General features: G+C 36.9%; 1 protein-coding gene across 1 annotated transcript in view; it reads left to right on the forward strand.

Annotated features, from left to right (window-relative positions):
- The window catches only part of RYR2 (ryanodine receptor 2), a 564826-nt gene that overhangs the window by 480908 nt on the left and 63589 nt on the right, over window positions 1-20329 (forward strand). Inside the window, exons 80-85 of the mRNA XM_055081210.1 lie at window positions 1301-1357; window positions 2519-2618; window positions 3892-3971; window positions 8170-8246; window positions 9045-9118; window positions 19503-19583. Of these exons, the coding sequence (XP_054937185.1) occupies window positions 1301-1357; window positions 2519-2618; window positions 3892-3971; window positions 8170-8246; window positions 9045-9118; window positions 19503-19583 (469 nt within the window). The remainder of the gene's footprint in view (window positions 1-1300; window positions 1358-2518; window positions 2619-3891; window positions 3972-8169; window positions 8247-9044; window positions 9119-19502; window positions 19584-20329) is intronic.

Consider the following 20329-nt stretch of genomic DNA (forward strand, 5'->3'; position numbering starts at 1 on the left):
AGAGGGAGGCCCGCATACCACACACACACACAAAAAAAATATCTATCTCCAATTTGCTTAGAAAAGCTAATCTGCAGTAAATTTGAAATGAAAGAATTTTTTTCTTTCCACATAATCCATCATTTTATTGCCTGAAAACTTTCTAGTTTCACTTTTAAAGTTTTACTTTTTTATGTCATGATAAAATTTCCAATGAAAGATTAAATTATATACCCAGAAGCAGTTTTCAAAGGGGACAACGAAGTACAAAAAGAAATAACATTAAAGATGTTCTGAAGAGAGAGCTTGCAACAAAGAAATTCAGAAGAGTGGTCGACCTGATCCCTCTTTATGAAATATGATTTTCCTGCCTCTAGATCAGAGTGTGTTTTTTTGCTCAATATTTTTTCTTCAAATGTTTCTTATCATCTCCCCCGAAATATTATTATTGAAATTTAGATGTTATATAAGGAAAATTAGCATGATCTTTGCTCAGGGAGTTTACTTTGTAAAGAAGGCAATTTGATATCCTGTGTTTCTTGGTCCTCCTGAGGTCTATCCATCATGAGTGATTTCAGTTACTGAAGAGGATACTGGGACCTTAGAATCTATTGTGCAGGTTTTTCTGGCAGATCTTTGAGCTGGTCTCCCTACTTTTGGAACACAAGTGGCGAAGGGTTTCTGTGTTTGTTTTTCCTCAAGAATATATGGCATGCTGCCATCTTCCATCTTCTTTGGATTTCCTGATGACTATCTTTATATGTTGTATTGTGTCAATAGAAGAATCATTCTTTCTAACTCCTTTGCCTCTTTAGTTGATGAAAATAATAGTGCAGTTCCTTAAGACAGTAATTTCTTATCAGTTTTACTGGAAAGCTCTTTCACGAAGGGAGTTGGTTAAGCTAGAAAGTAAAAGTTCCAGAAATAGCTCTGGCAACGGGAGGAAAGTCAAAGATTGTTGGGTCTAAAAGGAAGAATCAAATGTTGCTCACTAATTTTAAACAGCACCTGAAGAGCAGACGAAAGGGTCTTCTTTCAGTTTTTCTGAAACTCTGTTGTAATGACAATATAGTTTTGTGTGTCTGTGTGGTTTTGTTTTCGTTTTGTTTTTGACTTCACAGGAAGAGGTTTAAACATGAAGGCAAACCTTTTAGATGTTAGCATGGCTACATATAAAGCAAAGCTGCCTTTTTCTTTTTTTTTTTTTCTTTTTTCTGCTTCCATTTAGGCCTATCACATAATTTAAGAAAAAATAAAAATTTAACCACAGGAGCTCTAACTATAGTGTGAAAAAAAACCCTGATCAATTTTGTTTTCGCAGCACGATATTATCAAAGATTTAAGAGACAAATTTGCCAGCCTCGGCGAGAACTCTCTGGTAACAGCATAAATGTCTGTGTTGGTTGCTTTTGATTTAAAGGTTTCTTTTTTCATTTGTTTGAGCCCATTTCTTTTACCCCCTCCTTTTAGTTTATGTTCTTTTTCATATTCTGTAACTAGCAAGCCTTCATTTTTTAAACCTCTTCCATCTTCCAGTGTCTATTTTCCGTACTTTGGATGGAAAGTTTATGGCAGCAAAGCTGTCACTCTGGCTACCTCTGCTGCAGCTCTTCCTGCTCTTAGGTCATATATGTTTTGGCCGTTGTGTTTATGGACATGATACTAATTGACTGTTTCATGTCCCATTGACTGAGCTTCTCTACCACGCCATTTGATGGACGCGCTGTCATAGGGCTCTATGCAACTTTCATTCTGCAACTTATACTGCTTGGTTCCGTCTCAATTCTGCAGAGAACTGGATAGCTCAAGTGAATGATCCTACCAGTCTTGAACTTGCTGTGCCTTTATATTTTATTTTGATTTCCTTCTGTATGTTTTCAGTGGTAGTTTAAGTGGAAAAGAACAAACTCTAGCCATTGCTCTAGCAGTACCATGCAGTATCGTTTGTTACCACCAGAGAATACAAAATATAAAGGCACATTGCTTCTTTTATTCTTTGGGAGGGGACTGGGGAGATCTGTTATCATATGTCCACTACTTAGTTGAAGCCTACCTTTTTATCCATATCAGCTTTCAATTTTGCTTAAACTCCAACACGTCCTCAGTTAATGTTTTTCTGTCATTCAGTGATAACTTACAACTCGAGCCATTTGCTGAGCAGTACCAAGTTATGACCATGACTTGGGAGATAATTAAACACGTGACAAACTGATGCACGAATGTATCATTCAGAAAGTGCAAGTTTCAATGATGAAGTATGGTACTTCAAAAGTATGATACAGGCTTTGGACTAATCCAGTCATTACAATTGAGAAAATTCATCCTGATAAATCAGTACCAAAAGTCTATCACAAGAAATATAAAGGGAAAAACCAAGAGTTGACTATGTTAACATCTGTTGGATAACATTGTTGGTGTTGAAGTGGTCCATAATGTTGTCATAGAGCCCATACATGAAGAGATGAGTGAAAATATGGTTGATAGAAAGCTGCTCTGCTTAGTGATAGCTGCAACATAAATGGTTGGGATTTGTGTTCAGGAAAAAGAAATGGAAAAGCAAAAGCTTCTGTACCAACAAGCCAGGCTCCACGACCGCGGTGCAGCTGAGATGGTGCTGCAGACCATCAGTGCCAGCAAAGGTGAGGCTCTTGGCTCTGCCTCGGAAGGGCCGATTCTGTAGATTTCCCCTTTACTCCCAGGAGCGCCCTTACTTAAAGTCTACCGATTTATTTTGTCCCTGAATTTCTTGTTCATGACTAGGTCAGGTGACTTCACAGATGCCACCTCTCTTACCAAGTTCAATGTTGATTTTTCTTTTTTAATCAGAATCTTACTAAAAGATTTTTTATTTCTGTTCATTAAGTTTTGGAAATTATATTGGGACACAACTCTAACAAACTGATTATGTGAATCAGAAGTGGGCAAACGTTTTCTGATAGAGGCCAGATAGTAAATATTTTCGGCTTTGTGAGCCATTGGGGCCTCTGTGGCATCTCTTCAACTCTGCCAGAGTGGCATGAAAGTAGCCAGAGACAATACGTGAATAAATGGTGTGGCCATGTTCCAGTAAAACTTTATTTACAAAAACAGGTGCCAAGCTGGACTCAGCCCTCGGGCCCCTTGATATAAATGTTTAGATTTTTTAAGTGAGTCATTTTTAGTAATTCAAGTACTGTTGCATTTTTCAGTAGCCAGCCAGTGCAAGCTGATTTTTCTTACATTGGTAACACCTTCTTTGTGAAAACTAGTTACTGTAATTTTAAGGGAATGGAAAAGTAATGGTGGTTATGAGCACCCCTCTCCAAATATAGGGATGATTTCATTTCTAAGATAAGTGGAGGCGCCTAATGTAAAAATAAAACATAATATGCTAAATTATAGACAACTGGTTGGATTTAAAATTTTGTTATTATTATTCAAATAACTTAAAATTGTGACTGGTCATCCTAATAAAGCAAGGCTATAAACATATTAAGAGGAAAGTGATGAAATGGAGATTATAAAAGTTGTTCAAACATACTGTTCTTGAGGGAGGAGGGAGAATATTTTAAGTAGCTCAGATTTATTTCAATATTATTTTAATACACATGATTAGTTTTGAATTTTAATAATTTTAGGTGTCAGTATTTCAAAATCAATTGTTTCTTCCTGTTTGTTTTTTCTGTGTTCTCATATAGTTTCAATCATAGACATATTGCACAGAATTTAGTAAAAACATTGATGGCAAAATATGCATTATGACTCTTTTAATTTTTTTTTTGTCATTGTTATATGAGTCAGTCTGTCCCTCTCCACCATGACATAGGTTTTTTAGGAGGTGAATAATGACTTTAAAAGTGCACATTTTGAGATAGAATTGGTTAATATAGCAGGTGAAGTGATACAAGGATCACAGTATTTTGTATTTTTAAGGTGAAACTGGACCCATGGTGGCTGCTACTTTGAAACTTGGAATTGCTATCTTAAATGGCGGGAACTCTACAGTACAGCAGGTATGTCATTGAGCCTTTCACATAATGTGCTTTTCGAAGAGATGGACCGTATAGTCATCCTGTTGAACTATTTTAGTCATCCTAAAAGAACTATTAGTTGTACATTAGTTGTACTTTTTTTTTTCATTTTCTATGTAAAGAATGCCTTTATTTTATGGTCATCTTGTCCCAGTATCCAAATATCTCCCAGGTAGCACAATAAACACCCCTTCTAGGTAGCACAATAAATAATAACGCTGTTTAGAAGTCTGAAGTCATGTCATACGGTGTCATCATTTGCAATGCTGCATTTCATGTGAATAAGTTGGCATAAAGCAGCCGGTTTGTTTTAATAGTGAAAAATAAATACCCTTACCTAGGGAGTCTAGTTTGGTCACATGTTTTATAGTGTTATATCTCCTAAAAATTGACTCTTAAGATTTTGTTGTATATTTGGTACAAAGCTGGCTCCTAGGTTAACATGTAAACAGAATGCACCGTTAAGAATTTTTCTAGTTGTAATTCTTTCTATTCTCCTAAGAGATGAGAAAATCACTTCCCAACCAAGTTTTGTAACGATGTTCTGTTTAAAAGTTAGACATTATCTGGACTGGGATTTTGATAACTTCAACCAGTTATGACAAAGGATGCAATCTCCATATCCAACTGAAGGCCAAGGTCTGTTGAGTTTGTTAGAATAAGAGTATTTGAGTGACTTACTACAAATCACAAATGCTGGAGAGGGTGTGGAGAAAAGGGAACCCTCCTATACTGTTGGTGGGAATGTAAGTTGGCATAACCGTTATGGAGAACAGAATGGAGGTTCCTCAGAAAACTAAAAATAGGACTACCATATGACCCAGCAATCCCACTCCAGGGGCGTATACCCAGATGAAACTATAATTCAAAAAGATACATGCATCCCTGTGTTCATAGCACCACTATTCACAATAGCCAAGACATGGAAGCAACCTAAATGTCCGTCAAGAGATGAATGGATAACGAAGATGTGGCACATATATAAAATGAAATATTACCCAGCCATAAAAAAGAATGAAATAATGCCATTTGCAGCAACATGGATGGACTTAGGGATTATCATACTAAGTGAAGTAAGTCAGAAAGAGAAAGACAAATACCATATGGTATGACTTATATTTGGAATCTAAAATACTACACAAATGAACCTAGCTATGAAACAGAAACAGACTCACAGACATGGAGAATAGACTTGTGGTTGCCAAGGGGGAAGGGGTGGGTGGGGAAGGGAAGGACTGGGAGTTTGGGATTAGCAGATACAAACTATTATATATAGATGGATAATCAACAAGGTCCTACTGTATAGCACAGGGAACTATATTCAAAATCCTGTGATAATGGAAAAGAATATGAAAAAAAATATATATATATATATATACACACATATATATATACTGAGTCTCTTTGCTGTATAGCAGAAATGAACACAACATTGTAAAGCAACTGTACTCCACTAAAGAAAAAAAGAGTATTTGAGTGACTTAAAAAAAGACTGTCACAGGTGTGACTGCATACCTCTGGGGGCAACAGTCACATGGCCAACAGTGTGGCTCTGAGCTCAGAAAAAATTCTTATGCTCATTGAAGAACAACAAAGCACAACATAATATAAGCATCAGATTGTGTTATTCTAAAACTATAATGTTTCTCTTATTTTCGTATCTTGGCTTCTGTCTGAGAAAGAACAGTTGAACAGGGAACTAATAACTGTTTCTTTCTTGGGTAAGTTTTAGTCAGGCAGGTAAAGGGCTACCCTCATTGAAGGAAAGGAAGGCAAATGAGAACTTTAGAATGTTTGACCTCAAGTTGCCGTGAACCTCAGAATCACTACAGTGGCACAAAGCTAGGAATAGGCTCCTAGAAACCTTTGCGTCTAAGAAAAGAAAGGCAGAGAAAATTTGAAGGTTTCTTTTGGGTTCATAAAGTTTTGGACTAGGTGAAGCAGTAACTCAGACGAGCTGAAAAATTCATCTTTACGTTGTTCTCAAATTGTATATTTTTTTCTGTAAATAGAATCATTACATGTTAGTACTGGAAGAGAACATAGACATAACCTAAGCGAGGGTTCTTAGCTTTTTATTGCCTCTGACAGTTCGTTGAAATCTCTGGCCTCCTCTCGGTGTAATGTTTATAAGTGCACAAATTAAAATTACACAGATTGAAAAGGAAACCAAGTATATTGAAATGTGGTTATCAAAATATTATAAAGTAGGTTTTCGATAAAGTAATATGTTTCTTTATGAACTCATTAAATAAAAGATCTAGTACTTGGTCTAATAATTATTGAGAAGAAAAGACGTGTCTAAATATTTTTAAATAGCTACAACAGCTGTAATGTGATATGAAAATACCTGAAATCTTTATTGGTGACAAAATCGTAGCTACTACTAATCCTCCTAGTGTTTGTTGCTTAGATTACTGGCTGAAAGGAATGCTAAATTTCAGTTAGAAGTCAGTAAAAATAAAAGTCAGTTTTCTCCCATCCAATTTACAGATTTTCTTTTTTGATTTCCATAGTAAACGACTACATGACTTTTTTTAAAAAAAGGAAAAATAAAGAAAACCAACCTAATCTCGCCACAATACTTATAAATAAATAATTTGCCTTGACTTATGTATTGCTTCAAAAGACCTTAATTGTATAGTATATATATTCAGAAATCCTTGGAGCCAAAAGGATCCTTGAGAGACCATGTAATAAACATACTCATCGTCTGTACAGATCTTTTCTTTTTTCTTTAAACCTTCAGATATATATTCCACCACTCCCCTTTGACCCTGTAACCCATATTCATTTTGTTTTAGAAGGCCAATGATTAATAAGCGCTTCATGTTTTATTAGACCAATAAGTTAACACACACACACCCCAAAATGGCTGTGCGTTTTTGTGTGTCTGTATTTGTGTGTATCTATGCATGTGTAGGTGTATGCATATATGTGTGTATATACATACACACACACACACAAGTATATATACACTGTGTATATGTATACAGCCTTCACATATTTAGTTTTGTATTACCTTTAACTCTCTGATTTCTGGAAAAAGAGTAGTACCAATATTTTGACTGCTTAGCTGAGCCCTATCTAGAAAACTCTGATAATAGGAATTAATCCCTTCTATTCAAGATTCAGAGAAGAGCAGTATCTTTATTTTCTTAAAACCTTTGGTGTGCCTCTGTCGTCTTATCATCTTGTATGTACTTTTTTTTTTTAATTGGGGTATAGTTGCTTTACAATGTTGTGTTAGTTTCTGCTGTACAATGAAATGAATCAACTATATGTATACCTATATCCCCTCCCTCTTGGACCTCCCCACCCGCTAGGTCACCACAGAGCACCGAGCTGAGCTCCCGGCGCTATACAGCAGGTTTCCACCAGCTATCCATTTTACACAATCTCCCCGGTCTTCCTCCTGCCCCGCCCCGTGTCTACATGTCCATTCTCTACGTCTTCCTCTCTATTCCTGCCCTGCAAATAGTACTTCTTATTTGAAACCTCCAGCATACTGTATCTACATTCAAAGTAGCTGTTTCATCGTGGCATGTAACAACATACTAACAAGTGGGAGCCATGCATTGCTTTAGCATTTTTTAACATTTATGTTTAACCAACATGTTGACCACAGAATCTGGACATCATTCTGAGAAAAGAGGAGAAAAACTAATAGTCACATGATTCCCACCAGTCCTTGGGTTTAGAGACCATGGTAATGGAAACTGAATTTCTGTCTGTAACATTAGCATATGGTAATCAGAGCTCTCGGATTGGAATGCTGTTTAAGGAACTCACCTTTGTAATGAAATCTGTGAATAGCATACAGGTGGGCCTTCTTCCCGGTAAACTTGAACTAAGTATCTGAATCTCCAGATACTTACAGAGTGACATGAGAGAATTAAGAGTATTATTTCCCCCTGATATTTATGCTGCTTATGGTGTTTTGTAAAGCAGCTCCCTTGTTCCAAGCCATGTGTAATGTCCTGCTGCACTTAGAAATGTGCAAGTCTCTTGCTGTGACATGCTTATCACTATTTTGTGGTCAAGGTGACGTTCGTCATGTTTGTATGCACTGGATATTTTTTATCTTTATTTCAGAATCAAAGGATGTTTTTACTCTTTCTTATTTAACAAAAAACGAGATTTGCGTTTGGTGACCATGTGGTTTATCTGTCTACTGCAGAAAATGCTTGACTACCTCAAGGAGAAAAAGGATGTGGGCTTCTTTCAGAGCCTTGCTGGCCTGATGCAGTCATGCAGGTAAGCACGTGCTTTTCTTGCTTTGGTTCACCTCAATGGTTGTACCTTTTAAAGTACTTGTTTTATATTACTGAAAGCACTTATACATAGAAGAATTTTTAATGATTAAACACACTTTTAAGTGGGACAAAAGTGTGGAAGTGTCTTATGTTCTATCTTGCTGTTAGGTGTTAGTAATGTTTTAATTACTAATTGTTCCACGTTAATAATGTCTTAAAATAGTCTACCCTGTGCTTAAATAGGAACCTTGGAGAATTAATGTGTATTCTGCTTACTTGGAAATGAGTAGTGTATGATTTTTAAAAGACAAAAACAAAATTCTTTTTCATTTTATCTGGGAGCCATTGGACCACTTCTCATCTGCCCTAAATGAATGAGCCTTAACCATGATCATCATGATCAAGTTCATCATTTTTCTGTTGTTTACAGTATTTGAAATCATTCAGACAGCATTTGACTAAGGAACCTGCCACATACTTAATGTTATTATTCCAACTGGAAAACCGTCATTCTAATTATATTTCAGTATGTCTGCTAACTTTGTAATGTTCTCCCTAAGTTGAAACCCGTCAATGCCATATGCTTGACTTTCACATGGATCATTTCAGTGTGGACCCTGGAGAGAAACTAGTCTGCTACTAGGAAAATATGGTTGGTAGGCATTGAGTCAGTGTCTGTTTTCAGTATCTGAGAACATTTGGTTCACGTTTCACGATACACAGTTTTTAGAAATTTGCTCTCCTGAAGAAAGAAAACGTTCTGTTAGGCCTCTAAATGCTTTCCTCCCTGTTATTGCAGTGTCCTTGACCTAAACGCATTTGAGCGACAAAACAAAGCTGAAGGACTCGGGATGGTGACCGAGGAAGGATCAGGTATTGATCACTTAAATTAAAAGCATCATGTGTCCCCACTTCTTCCCTGAAATTACCTTTGCAATACAGAGAGATACAAGGTTATCTTTAAATAGACACAATGCTTATGTGACTCATTTAAAAGTTCATAGTTAGACACCCAGGCAGGTCACACCCAAAACCCAATCTTCCATGTTGGTCATTGACTCCTTTTTATTCCAGACCTACTGTCAGTGGCCTTTCCCTTAGTTGGGTAGTAAATAAATATCCCTTATTAGAGAATTACCTACAAAATTCTAAAGCACATGGATGAGCCACATTAGAAAATGTTTGACTTTCTTTGGCCACTTTAGCAAACTGTCAGGCTTTCAAATTCTTCTATCTCCTTAGGATAGTGATGCTTTCAGATCCTTCAATCCACCACTAGTCTTACTATCTCCTCCCTTTTAGCCCAGTTATCCTTCTATCTCATATATCCATGTCTTTGCAAGTCCAAATTGTTTAATGAAATAAAGAGTAATTTTTGTGTTTAAATAACTCTGATCGCTTAATTTACATGTGCATGAAAATAATGACTCACCTAATCTTAGAGCTTTTCTCTCTATAAATAGATGTATGAACTAGAAAATTTAGCACACAGTGCATTTAAAGCAGAAATAAGTATTGTTGCACATTCGTTTTGGTATTTATTCAGAAGAAAGTATCTTCACTATTTTTGGTTTTGATTTGTTTTTATTCTTTTGTGTTTGATTTTTAAATTTAGTGTGAGTAGGGCCCTGTGTGTTTATCTGTTTTTGTTTGTTTGGTCTGGTTTGGAGTTGTCATCTTATCAATGTATTCATTTTGGAACATTGGGTCTTCTATAAAACTAATCTTATTGCAAAAAGTAAATTTTCTGCCATTTGTAGTCTGCTTACCTTTCTGAAATATTTTAGAATTAACTAATCTCTCTAATTATCTCTGTATATTTTTGTTCTCACTGTAGGAAAAAAATTCGCTGCATTTTTCTTCCAGTATTTTAAAGATTATCATTTATACATATGCTAATGCTGCTGCTTCTGTATATATCACCTGTGTAATTTTATTTTCTGCTTGGCATTTGAATGTATAGGTTCAGTAATCAAGTGTTCGTCACACGGTTATTTAATTGGGTTAGCTACCTTCAAGGAAAATCACCAGCAGGGTTCTGAACTTACTTAGGTTTTTTGAAAATGGACATCAAGCCAAATGCCTTCATTACTAACCTTTGAGTTGACAGTTAACAACACCTGGCCTTGAGGGGCCCATTTGGAGAGCTCAGAGCCATGACAAATCCCAGGACCCATTAACTGCATGCCTCTAATGTCTCACAGAAGTCCTGGGCATTTACCAGCTGGAAAGTGCCTAAACATGAGTCAGTTCTCGATCCAAAGTCTGACTTCCCTGTCATGGAATTAGAAACCAATTTCATTTTCCCCTGCGGTTTTTAGCTCATGTACCAGAGGCTCTGAACACCATTCCATTAATCATTCTGAATCACTCTTTACATCAGCTCCCCACAAAGAAATAGTGACCACACAGGTTTATTTTACTGGGCCTCCTAGCCTTTGTCAACCAGATATAGATGAGAATAACATTTGTGAGTCCCACATCAGAAGTAACTTGATGAGAGTGACCATCCTAATGTGAGAATTCGTTCTGTCTCTCAATATGAGATTGGTTTGATTAGTTTATTCTTTTTAAGGACGCACACAAAAATAATTGCCCAAATTGATTAACACGTTTTCTATTTTATTTCCTTACAAACAGCAAAGCAAAAACAGACTCTCAACTTCTTTCTTTTTCCCCATTTCCTTTTCTTTCGACTACCGTCAATGTACTATTCTCCCTCAGTCATCACTCATGAGCGTGGTAATTATTAAAAATGAACTGCCTTTTTCTTCATTTGCTCCTTTATTTATTGTTAGCTTTGTGTACAGTCTTGATAGTGAGTTTTTGTGCATTTTTTCCTTTTATAGACCCTTTTAACGAGTAGATTGTTTACTTTCCATCATTGTGCATCCTTTTCCTTTTAAAACTTATGTATCAAGCTTTCCTTTTTGTTTTTCTTTTTTTTTCCTCATCCTATGAGGATGTGCAGTGATTAACATATTAGACCTGAAGGGGCAACAAGCATTTAAATGATGGTTTTCGATTTGTTTGGTTCTGTTCTTTCATTTAAAAAAAGTTCTGGTGGACCCAGTGTTTGCAGCTGTTGTGTAAATGAATGAATGTGTGCAATAGTCTCCCTGTGGCATTTCTGTCTTGGACATACTGTGGCTTTATGGCTGCACCAAGTGGTGCACGGGAAAATCAGTGCCGATCCAGTGTGTGCTATGAATGGCTGAGTCTCATCTTAGCCTTTGGGCTCTGCCACTTCCCTTCCAAGTATTGAGAGCTCTCTAGAGTTTTTCTCTATTCTTTGAAAATATCACACATTAAAAACCTTCTATCATAAAAACAAATTTTCATTCTTGAGACCGAATTTAAAGAACTGTAGAAACAGTAGCAAATGTTTACTCTTCAAGCTAGGATAATAACAAAGATGGCATTGGTACTGCAAAGTAATCTCTAAAAGACATGACATACGATGGTAATAAAGAAGGGATGAGATTTTTTGAATAGTAGCTAGTTATGTCAACAGGGCTTCAGAGATGAAGTTGTGCTTTCTGAATACACACTGTTGCCTTCATCAAAATATCTTTTAGGAGAATATGCAGTGACAACTCATTCGCTCTAATGAATGGTACACTATTTCCCAGATTGAGAACACCTATACTGACTCTATCTTTTGGCATATTTTTAAAATTTCTGTTACGTGACCATTCTTTTAAGCTTCTGCAACTATTAAGAAAAGTTTGTACTCTCGAAGGAGAAGGAACATTGGTCATCCCTCTTGGAAAACATAGAAGAGGCTGAAAAATCTACATCTGTTAGTGATATCCTTGCTTCAAAGCTTGAGGCTTGTGCAGTCCTGCATGCTCAGGACTGAGAAAATAATCTGATAGATCTAAATCTCCCTCCTAACCAATTATCTTTATTAAGCTAAATCTCTTCCTGATGATGATAAAATGACCATAAATTATATTGCCATGGAAAATGTATAACTTGAATACGTGAACTTTTTCATACCCACAACTTTTCCATGAGGTGTTTTCCCTATTTTATAAATAAGGAGAGTGAGGGAGAGAAAGATAACATGGCTTGTCCAGGGTCACACAGCGAAGTGGCAGGGTCAAGGCTGAAATGCAGGCATTCTTCCTCTCTTTAATTTGCCCATTCCACATGCCTACTCCCTTCCCCCGCATCCTTCAGTAGTCTTTGGGGGCTTATTTTGTGTCCAGCATGTTGGCTTAGGTAGAATTGTTGGTCCCTTAATGTAATGTCTCCCTTCAAAGACACCCATCTATTGCCGATTTTTGCATCCACTGTTGAAGTTTTAATATCACCTTTAAGCTTTTTATGGCTACACATGACATTCCTCATCTGGTGTTGAGATACCATTAGGAAATATGTGCTTCTTTAAGGTTTGTATACAGCTGTCCCTCTATATCCATGAGGGGTTGGTTCCAGGACCCTCCCCTTCCTCCTCCTCCACCCCCCCGCAGATATCAAAATCCACAGATGCTCAAGTCCCTGATATAAAGTGGCATAGCACGGTCATACCTCTGTATCTGCAGATACAGAAGGACAACTGTATCTGGATCTCAGACTAATTGTTTCTATTCCTTGCTCTACACTGTTACTGTCCTGTAGCCCTATCCCACCGTACTAAATTTCCCCCATTTCTACAAAAGCCTGGAGCTCCCCCTTGTGTTTTTTGTTTTTTTTTAAAAAGGTTCTTAAGCAAATGCGTTTAGATTTGTCACGTGCTCAGTGTTGTCCTCTCTGTATATTTTTTAGTCCTATGTGTTTTCTTTTAACATAGAGTGAAGTTCAAAACCAAAAACCTATATAAATCTTTGAAATTTCATTCCATCCTTGGATTTTTAATTTGTTTTTCCTCAGTACCATTTAACCTCATTAGTAATTCAATGATGAGCTTGAAAGTGCAATTTCCCCTCTTTGAAATGTCTTCTTGGAATATAGTCGAAGATACTGCATTTTATTTTTGATCATTTTGCAGGGATCCTTGACTTCGTAAGCAAGATGAAATTGCGAAGCTGATCTGATTCCTCAGAAATTGTTTGATTTTCTAAAATGTTATATAAAACATTAATACAAGTTAAGCTTCTCAAATTTCCACCTGTAACTGATAATGTGTTGCATTGAGGTTCTTGCCGATACATTTATAGTGACCTCATGAAGTTTATGTGAAGTTGAAGAAAAAAGGATTCCTTTTAATTAGTTAATGAAAGGGATAATTAAAGCAATCTTTAAATATTGGCTACCCTAATTTTTCGTTAGTGTTTTTAGTGCTTAATTATTTATTGGCTTTCTCCTGCCCCAGATTTTCAAAGTACTTTCCCAGGTGTAAGCCAGTGCTAATAACATCTGGGTTCTGACTATATTACTCTGTAGTTCCTATGGGTAAACTTTCTCTTCAAGAAAAAGCCTGTAGTTCATGGCACTAAATAGATTTTTTGTTTAACATCCTTGCAGTTTTTAAACTTTGAAGCAGTCATTTAAATTTGAGTGGCTATTACGTGCTAGACACTGTCCTAGGCACTGGCGTTCTATAGGAGTCCAGTATTGTGTAGACAGACTTGTAAACAAGCAACTTCAGAACAATGCCCTCTGTGTAAGAGAGAACGGAGTTGATACTTTGCCAGGGATGGGGAAGTATCACCATAGACATAACACGTAGCCTGAAGTAGAAGTTTATCTGGTAGATAAGGAAGGCAAAGAAAGGCGTTCCAGTGGAAGGGGTGAGCATCAGCGTAGGCAAAGTTTAAGGCACAAAACATATCAGAGGACAGTAACCAGCCTGGTGTGGTTGAAGAGAAATGAACCCGCTAGAAGATGGAAAGATAGTTTGTGAGAGGCGCTGAAGGACCTTCTTTGGTCTTCCCAGGAATTTGTACTTTCTTTCTGAGACCCTGGAGAGCCATTAAAGTGAATAACACTTAAGTGATACATTATGTTTTGTGTGATGATCCACCTGGAATTAAATTCCTACATTCACTGTTCAAAATGCTTCCAGTAGAACCTACTGACACTAAAAGGCACAGGTCTCTCCTTTCTCAGTAATGCTAGTGTATTAAATAGACATGGAGTTCTCCAAAGATAGCGGTCACCACCATTTCCTTCACGGCAGCTGGGGAGCTCTGCTTAACGATAGATTGCAGGGAATTCTTCAGAGTATGCTTTCCATAATTACTGTTACAGGAGTCAGTCTGTTTATCAGGAAGAGTGTTATAATTAGATTGCCTGTAGCTGTTGTTGTCAGCAACAGGGTGTAAGATGGGTGTCCCATGTGAAGGCACGGAGATCAGTTAGGATGCTGGTGGATGGAATGGGTGAAGGACATTAAGGATTTCAGTTAGAGTAATGACAACTGAAAGGCACTAAGAGAAGGCTACAAGAAGATGCAAACTATTGAATATTAGACATAGGATGGATAAACAACAGGGTCCTACTGTATAGCACAGGGAACTATATTCAATACCCTGTGATAAACCATAATAGAAAAGAATGTATATATATATATATATATATATATATATATATATATATATATATATAAAAGTGAGTCTCTTTGCTCTACAACAGAAATTAATACAACATTGTAAATCAACTATACTTCAGTAAAAAAAAGAAAGAAAAAAAAAGAGACGGCTATAAGAGAAACAATCTGCAAATCATGTTTGAAAGCAAAAGATTTCTTCCCCCACAGCTAACCTTATAGCTTTAATTCTGTTTTCCATCGGTCACACCTAACTTTTTTCACACACAGTGGTCATGGGTATTATCTAGGAATGCATTTTATACACTGGTGTCAGGTTGTTACCTTAGATTAAATACATGTACTTAATGGAATTATGGATTTATCATATCCACAACCCACCAGTATTCCATATTTTAGAAATCCAAAGGTTTTTTTTTTTTTAATGACTTCATGCCATGAAAACTTCATGTTTATTCCTACTGTGTTTTGCATATTTCAAAGAAATTGTACTTGTTTGGACCAATTTGATTCTCCCAACAGCCCTTTGAATTCAGGAAGTCAGGAGACTGTTAATTTCCATATCAAAATGATGAAACAAAGACTCAGAAACGTGAATTGACTTTTCTAAAGCCACGTGTCTAGAATATGGTTTTCCTTGGGTTCTAAAATTCATAAAAACAAGTTAGGAGTTCACAGTTTAAATAATGTACAGTAAGTGTAATGATAGAGATTGATTACTGATGTGAGCTCTATGAAGTGTAGAAACTATGGCACACTGGATTCAGAAGGACCATACAGTATCGAAATTACCTGTTTATTGCCTGACTGTGACCTTCTTGAGGTTAGGGATTGTGTCCATTGGTCTTTTTTGTCCCTAGCACCTCACAAGGTGCCTAGCATATAGGAGAGTGTGAATGTTTGCTGAAGTTTACTGAATTCAAGTCCTTTACTTGTTAATAGCTGTAGGACAGTAGTCAAGTTACTTAATTTCTCGGTTGTTTACCAAACCACAAAATGGGATCGTATCACCTCCTTTGTAGGAGTTTTTTTTTTTTTTTTTTTTTTTTTTTTGCGTTACGCGGGCCTCTCACTGTTGTGGCCTCCCCCGTTGCGGAGCACAGGCTCCGGACGCGCGGGCTTAGCAGCCCTGGCTCACGGGGCCCAGCCGCTCCACGGCACGTGGGATCCTCCCGGACCGGGGCACGAACCCGTGTCCCCTGCATCGGCAGGTGGGCTCTCAACCACTGCACCACCAGGGAAAACCCATTTGTAGGATTTTTGTAAACCTGAAATGAAATGATGAGAAAATATATCTAGCACAATGCCTAGCACACCGTAGTCACTAACTAAATGTTAATCGTAAATCCATTTCAAATTTTTTATTCTTCGTTAGTTGAGCTGTAATATTATTCAAGCAGCCATATTTAGACTATTTAAGCAATGATATTAAAACTACCCACATGGAATCAAGTACCTGACTTTTCACTATTTAAAAATATTTTTAACCTTTATCCTTCAGTGTTTTCATATACAAAATAAATATTTAAGTCCTCTAAAGATTAGAAAGTAATCAGAATTATTTCCTCCATGGCAATGGGGGTCTCTTGAGAGCTGTTTAACAATAGATTACAGGGAATTATTTGATGCAGCCAGTGTCATGTTTCATGCTACTCACCCTTTTATCTCTGCATCATTAGAGATGCTGACCCTACAACGATGGGGATCTTAGTCTTCTGGAGTCTATTGATGCTATTTCAATTGTTTATATATATATATATATATATATATATATATATTAGTCTTTTTACTTATTTCATTAATTTTAGAACAGTTATTGATAATTAATTATTAACAGTTAAATCAAGCTTTGTCTGGAGATATGTCTGCAGACTTTGAGCTATATCCATGGATATTCTAAGTAAAAATTCTAAGTAAAAACAACTGTTTTTATTGAACTTAAACACTTGTGTACTTTTCTATTAGTTGGATAAACTGATTGTGAGTAGAAAAGCCTTTAAAAGTGTGTTAACTTTATTAGATCTCTAAATGAGGAATTACTTTTTATTGGTAGCTTGAACAAATAAGGTCTACCTAATATTATTTCCAGGTGAAAACTTATATTTTTGAAAATACTTTGTCCATTAAAATTAAGGTGGCTTTTTGAAAATATAAACACATTTAATACCTATGTTCACATAACTATATCATGTAGGCATGTGGTCACCATCTTTATTTAGTGTCATTACCACTGCTACTAATAATACTAACCTCTCCACAATAGATAAAAAATGGTCATATAGATTGTGCAGAGCCAGTGAGGTAGACAGTGTACGCTTTACATTCATTTTATAGGTGAGAAAACTGAGGCACAAAGAACAAACTCATCATCACAAGAGTATTGAAATAACTCTCCCTTTATTACAGTGTTAGAAATTATAAGTCCCTTATAATTAAAAATAAGACCAAAGGAATGCCCTTCACACTATCTACATTTGGCCATCATGCAGCTATTGCAAATAATATTTTTAAAATGTAAGAGCACTTTCAACTACATTTTACTCCATTTTGTTATTTATTATTAACCTTAGTTTCCATCTTACAATGGAATTTCTTTTGCATACATCACAAAATAGACTGTTGCTCGTGTACCTTCTGCAGACATAAAGCCATCATCCATCTCTGTTCCTGCACTGCCTACATGCAGCATGGGCAATGGCAGCATTTTAATCAGATAGTAACGTGTTCATTAAGCAATAGCACCTTAGTGGATACGATAACCTGGTGTCAACTGATGGTAGATGAAGGCTAGACCTGCTCCTCCCCCCCCCACCCCGGCTTTCCCTCTTGTTCTGCTGTGTGCAGCGTGTCCTATGTAAGTGAAGTTACTCGTATGTGTTTCGGTATACAGTCCGGAAAATACTGTGCATGCCAACAAAAAAAAAGCCTTATGTTATAAATCAATGTGCATCGTACAGAGCATTTTCAGGCACACTGGTAGACTACGTGTTAATTTATTTGTGTTAACTTTTCTGAATACTTTCTACCAAGGGTTACTTACTCCACGTTGAATATGTGAACATTGAAAGTATGTCCGTGGTTTTATTGATTCAATTTTCTGAAAAACAAAAAAACCAAAACAAAACATTTTAGATGGGTTCGCAAGGAAAGAGTCAATAAGTCTGTGTAACTAACTCATAATAGTTTGATTTAAATAGCATTTTAAAGTATCTTCATGAAATGATACTAAGTGTCATCAATGAAGAGTTTAGTTCATTAGCCTAGACTGTTCCCTTTTTTCCTATCCTGTCATGAACGTGAACATGGAGGAATGGGCTTATCAGCCATGTATTGAGATTCAAAACAATGTGCATTTAACACATTAAACTTGCCACATCGCATTTGTAGACGTGGTGATCTTAATTTGGTCACCAAATATAATATCTTGCAGGCCAACAGGGAAACCAGTACAGTGATTTTATGTACTTTTTTTAATGTTTATATTAGTTTTCAAAATGGTTTTGCTTCCTAACCCTCCCATTATATGAAGCCTCTCACTTTGAAAGTCACAGACTGCAGACTGGTAAGTCCATCAACTCTCTGTCATTATGATCATTCATAATTTTAGTTCCAGTAAACACATGACCATTGCATAGTTTTCTTTCTTAGCCCAAAGTATTTCCAGTCTGAAAAGTTATTATTATTTTTTTAAATACATGAGTATATTCATTCACTTGCCAAACAACATTTCTTTTTTTTTTGGGGGGGGGGGGTCATTTTGCTTTCTAAACAAATTGATTGAAATTCCAGAGCATACACTCATAATGTTGACAGTGTTTTTTTCACGGACACTCTATGCTTTTAAAATCAGCTTTCATTTGTGTGATGCCTGTTTTTTGTTTGTTTCCTTCTTTGTGTTTTTGCTTTCAAAGTAACTTGTGAGCAAGATACATTTAAATTGAAATGTAGGTGAAAGATCGGAACCCTTTTCTGAGGCTTCTTCCTTGCCCCACATGTATAGTTAGTGTTGAAATGATGCAGAGCACCTCCTATGGCACTGAGATGTCCTCCTTTTCACATTTCGTTGTTAGATTTAGCTCTCCTAGCAGGAGCCAGTGAAGTTTATCTTTTGGTTTGGTATGTAGAATTAGGTCTGCTTGTCAGTTCTTCCTCCTCGGGAAGGAATGCTCCAACCAGTGAGCTCTCTATTTAGACAAGCTCATGAGAGAGTTAAGTGAAATGAGTTAAGAAACATTTTTCAGTCATCCAGAGTTTTCACAAAACTCCTTTAATTAATATTTGAATAAAAGAAACTCTTGGTCCTGTTTTATATATGTACTGAATACTTCTGCATTGAATCATTTGGTCAAACTCTGGGAACAAAGCAGATTTAACTTCCGCATTTGTACGAGATGCAGAGATCATTCCTACACAAATCTTACCAAAAAGAAAAAAAAGAAAGAAAGAAAGAAAAAATAAAAGTTTAAGTCTCTAATCTCTTCAGGTTGTTTCTAAAATGTTGCCAAACCCATGCTGCTACTTTTAACAGAGAGATACCTGAGTTTTTAAGATCCAAGTGTTCTTTTCTTACCAAGAAAAAGTGCATCTATCTGTCAAGCGCATGATCTTATGAGCTTCAGATAGAAAAGTGGCTATGATTTGTGACTGTTTTGGGCTCAGAATGATGCTAGATCAACATGCAAGTTTGATGGAGGTGGGGATAGAAAGGGAGGGCGAGGCTAAGGTGGTTGATAACATTGGGTTCCTCTGGACTTCCTGCAGGAGAAAAGGTTCTGCAGGATGATGAATTCACCTGTGACCTCTTCCGCTTCTTGCAACTGCTGTGCGAGGGACACAACTCAGGTTTGTGAGACCCCAGACCATCGATGGTACCCAGGAATAAGCATTTTGAAGCAATAATAGGAGTCTGTTAGTTCCAATTATGCTTCTTCCCTTGGGTCAAGAAACAGTTCTTGAACATTACCTGCTGCGTAGGCGCTGGGAAATTTTCTGTGTCGCATTGCCTCTTTCAAAGTCCTTTGCTAGCCCTTTCACTTAATTCTTTTTTTTCTTTAATTAATTAATTTATTTATTTTTGGCTGCATTGGGTCTTGGTTGCTGCACGCGGGCTTTCTCTGGTTGCGGCGAGCGGGGGCTACTCTTTGTTGCAGTGCACAGGCGTCTCATTGTGGTGGCTTCTCTTGTTGCAGAACACGGGCTCTAGGGTGCACAGGCTTCAGTAGTTGTGGCTCGCGGGCTTTAGTGCACAGGCTCAGTAGTTGTGGCGCACGGGCTTAGTTGCTCTGCGGTATATGGGATCTTCCCGGACCAGGGCTCAAACCCGTGTCCCCTGAATTGGCAGGCGGATTCCTAACCACCGCGCCACCAGGGAAGTCCCTCATTTAATTCTTATTAGCTGTTCTCATGCTAGAGAAGACAGCTGATAGGTGAAGGAAGATGTAGATTAGATAGATAGCTATAGAGACATATGTAGCTCTGTTTCTTTTTTTACCACTTATCTTACTGGGGGAATCTACTTCACTGTGTAACTTTGCATGATGTATTTACATTCATTGTTTATATATCTGGTTCTCCACCAAGCTTGTGTA

The sequence above is a fragment of the Physeter macrocephalus genome, chromosome 20, assembly GCF_002837175.3.
Source record: "Physeter macrocephalus isolate SW-GA chromosome 20, ASM283717v5, whole genome shotgun sequence".
In the NCBI taxonomy this organism is placed as follows: Eukaryota; Metazoa; Chordata; class Mammalia; order Artiodactyla; family Physeteridae; genus Physeter; species Physeter macrocephalus.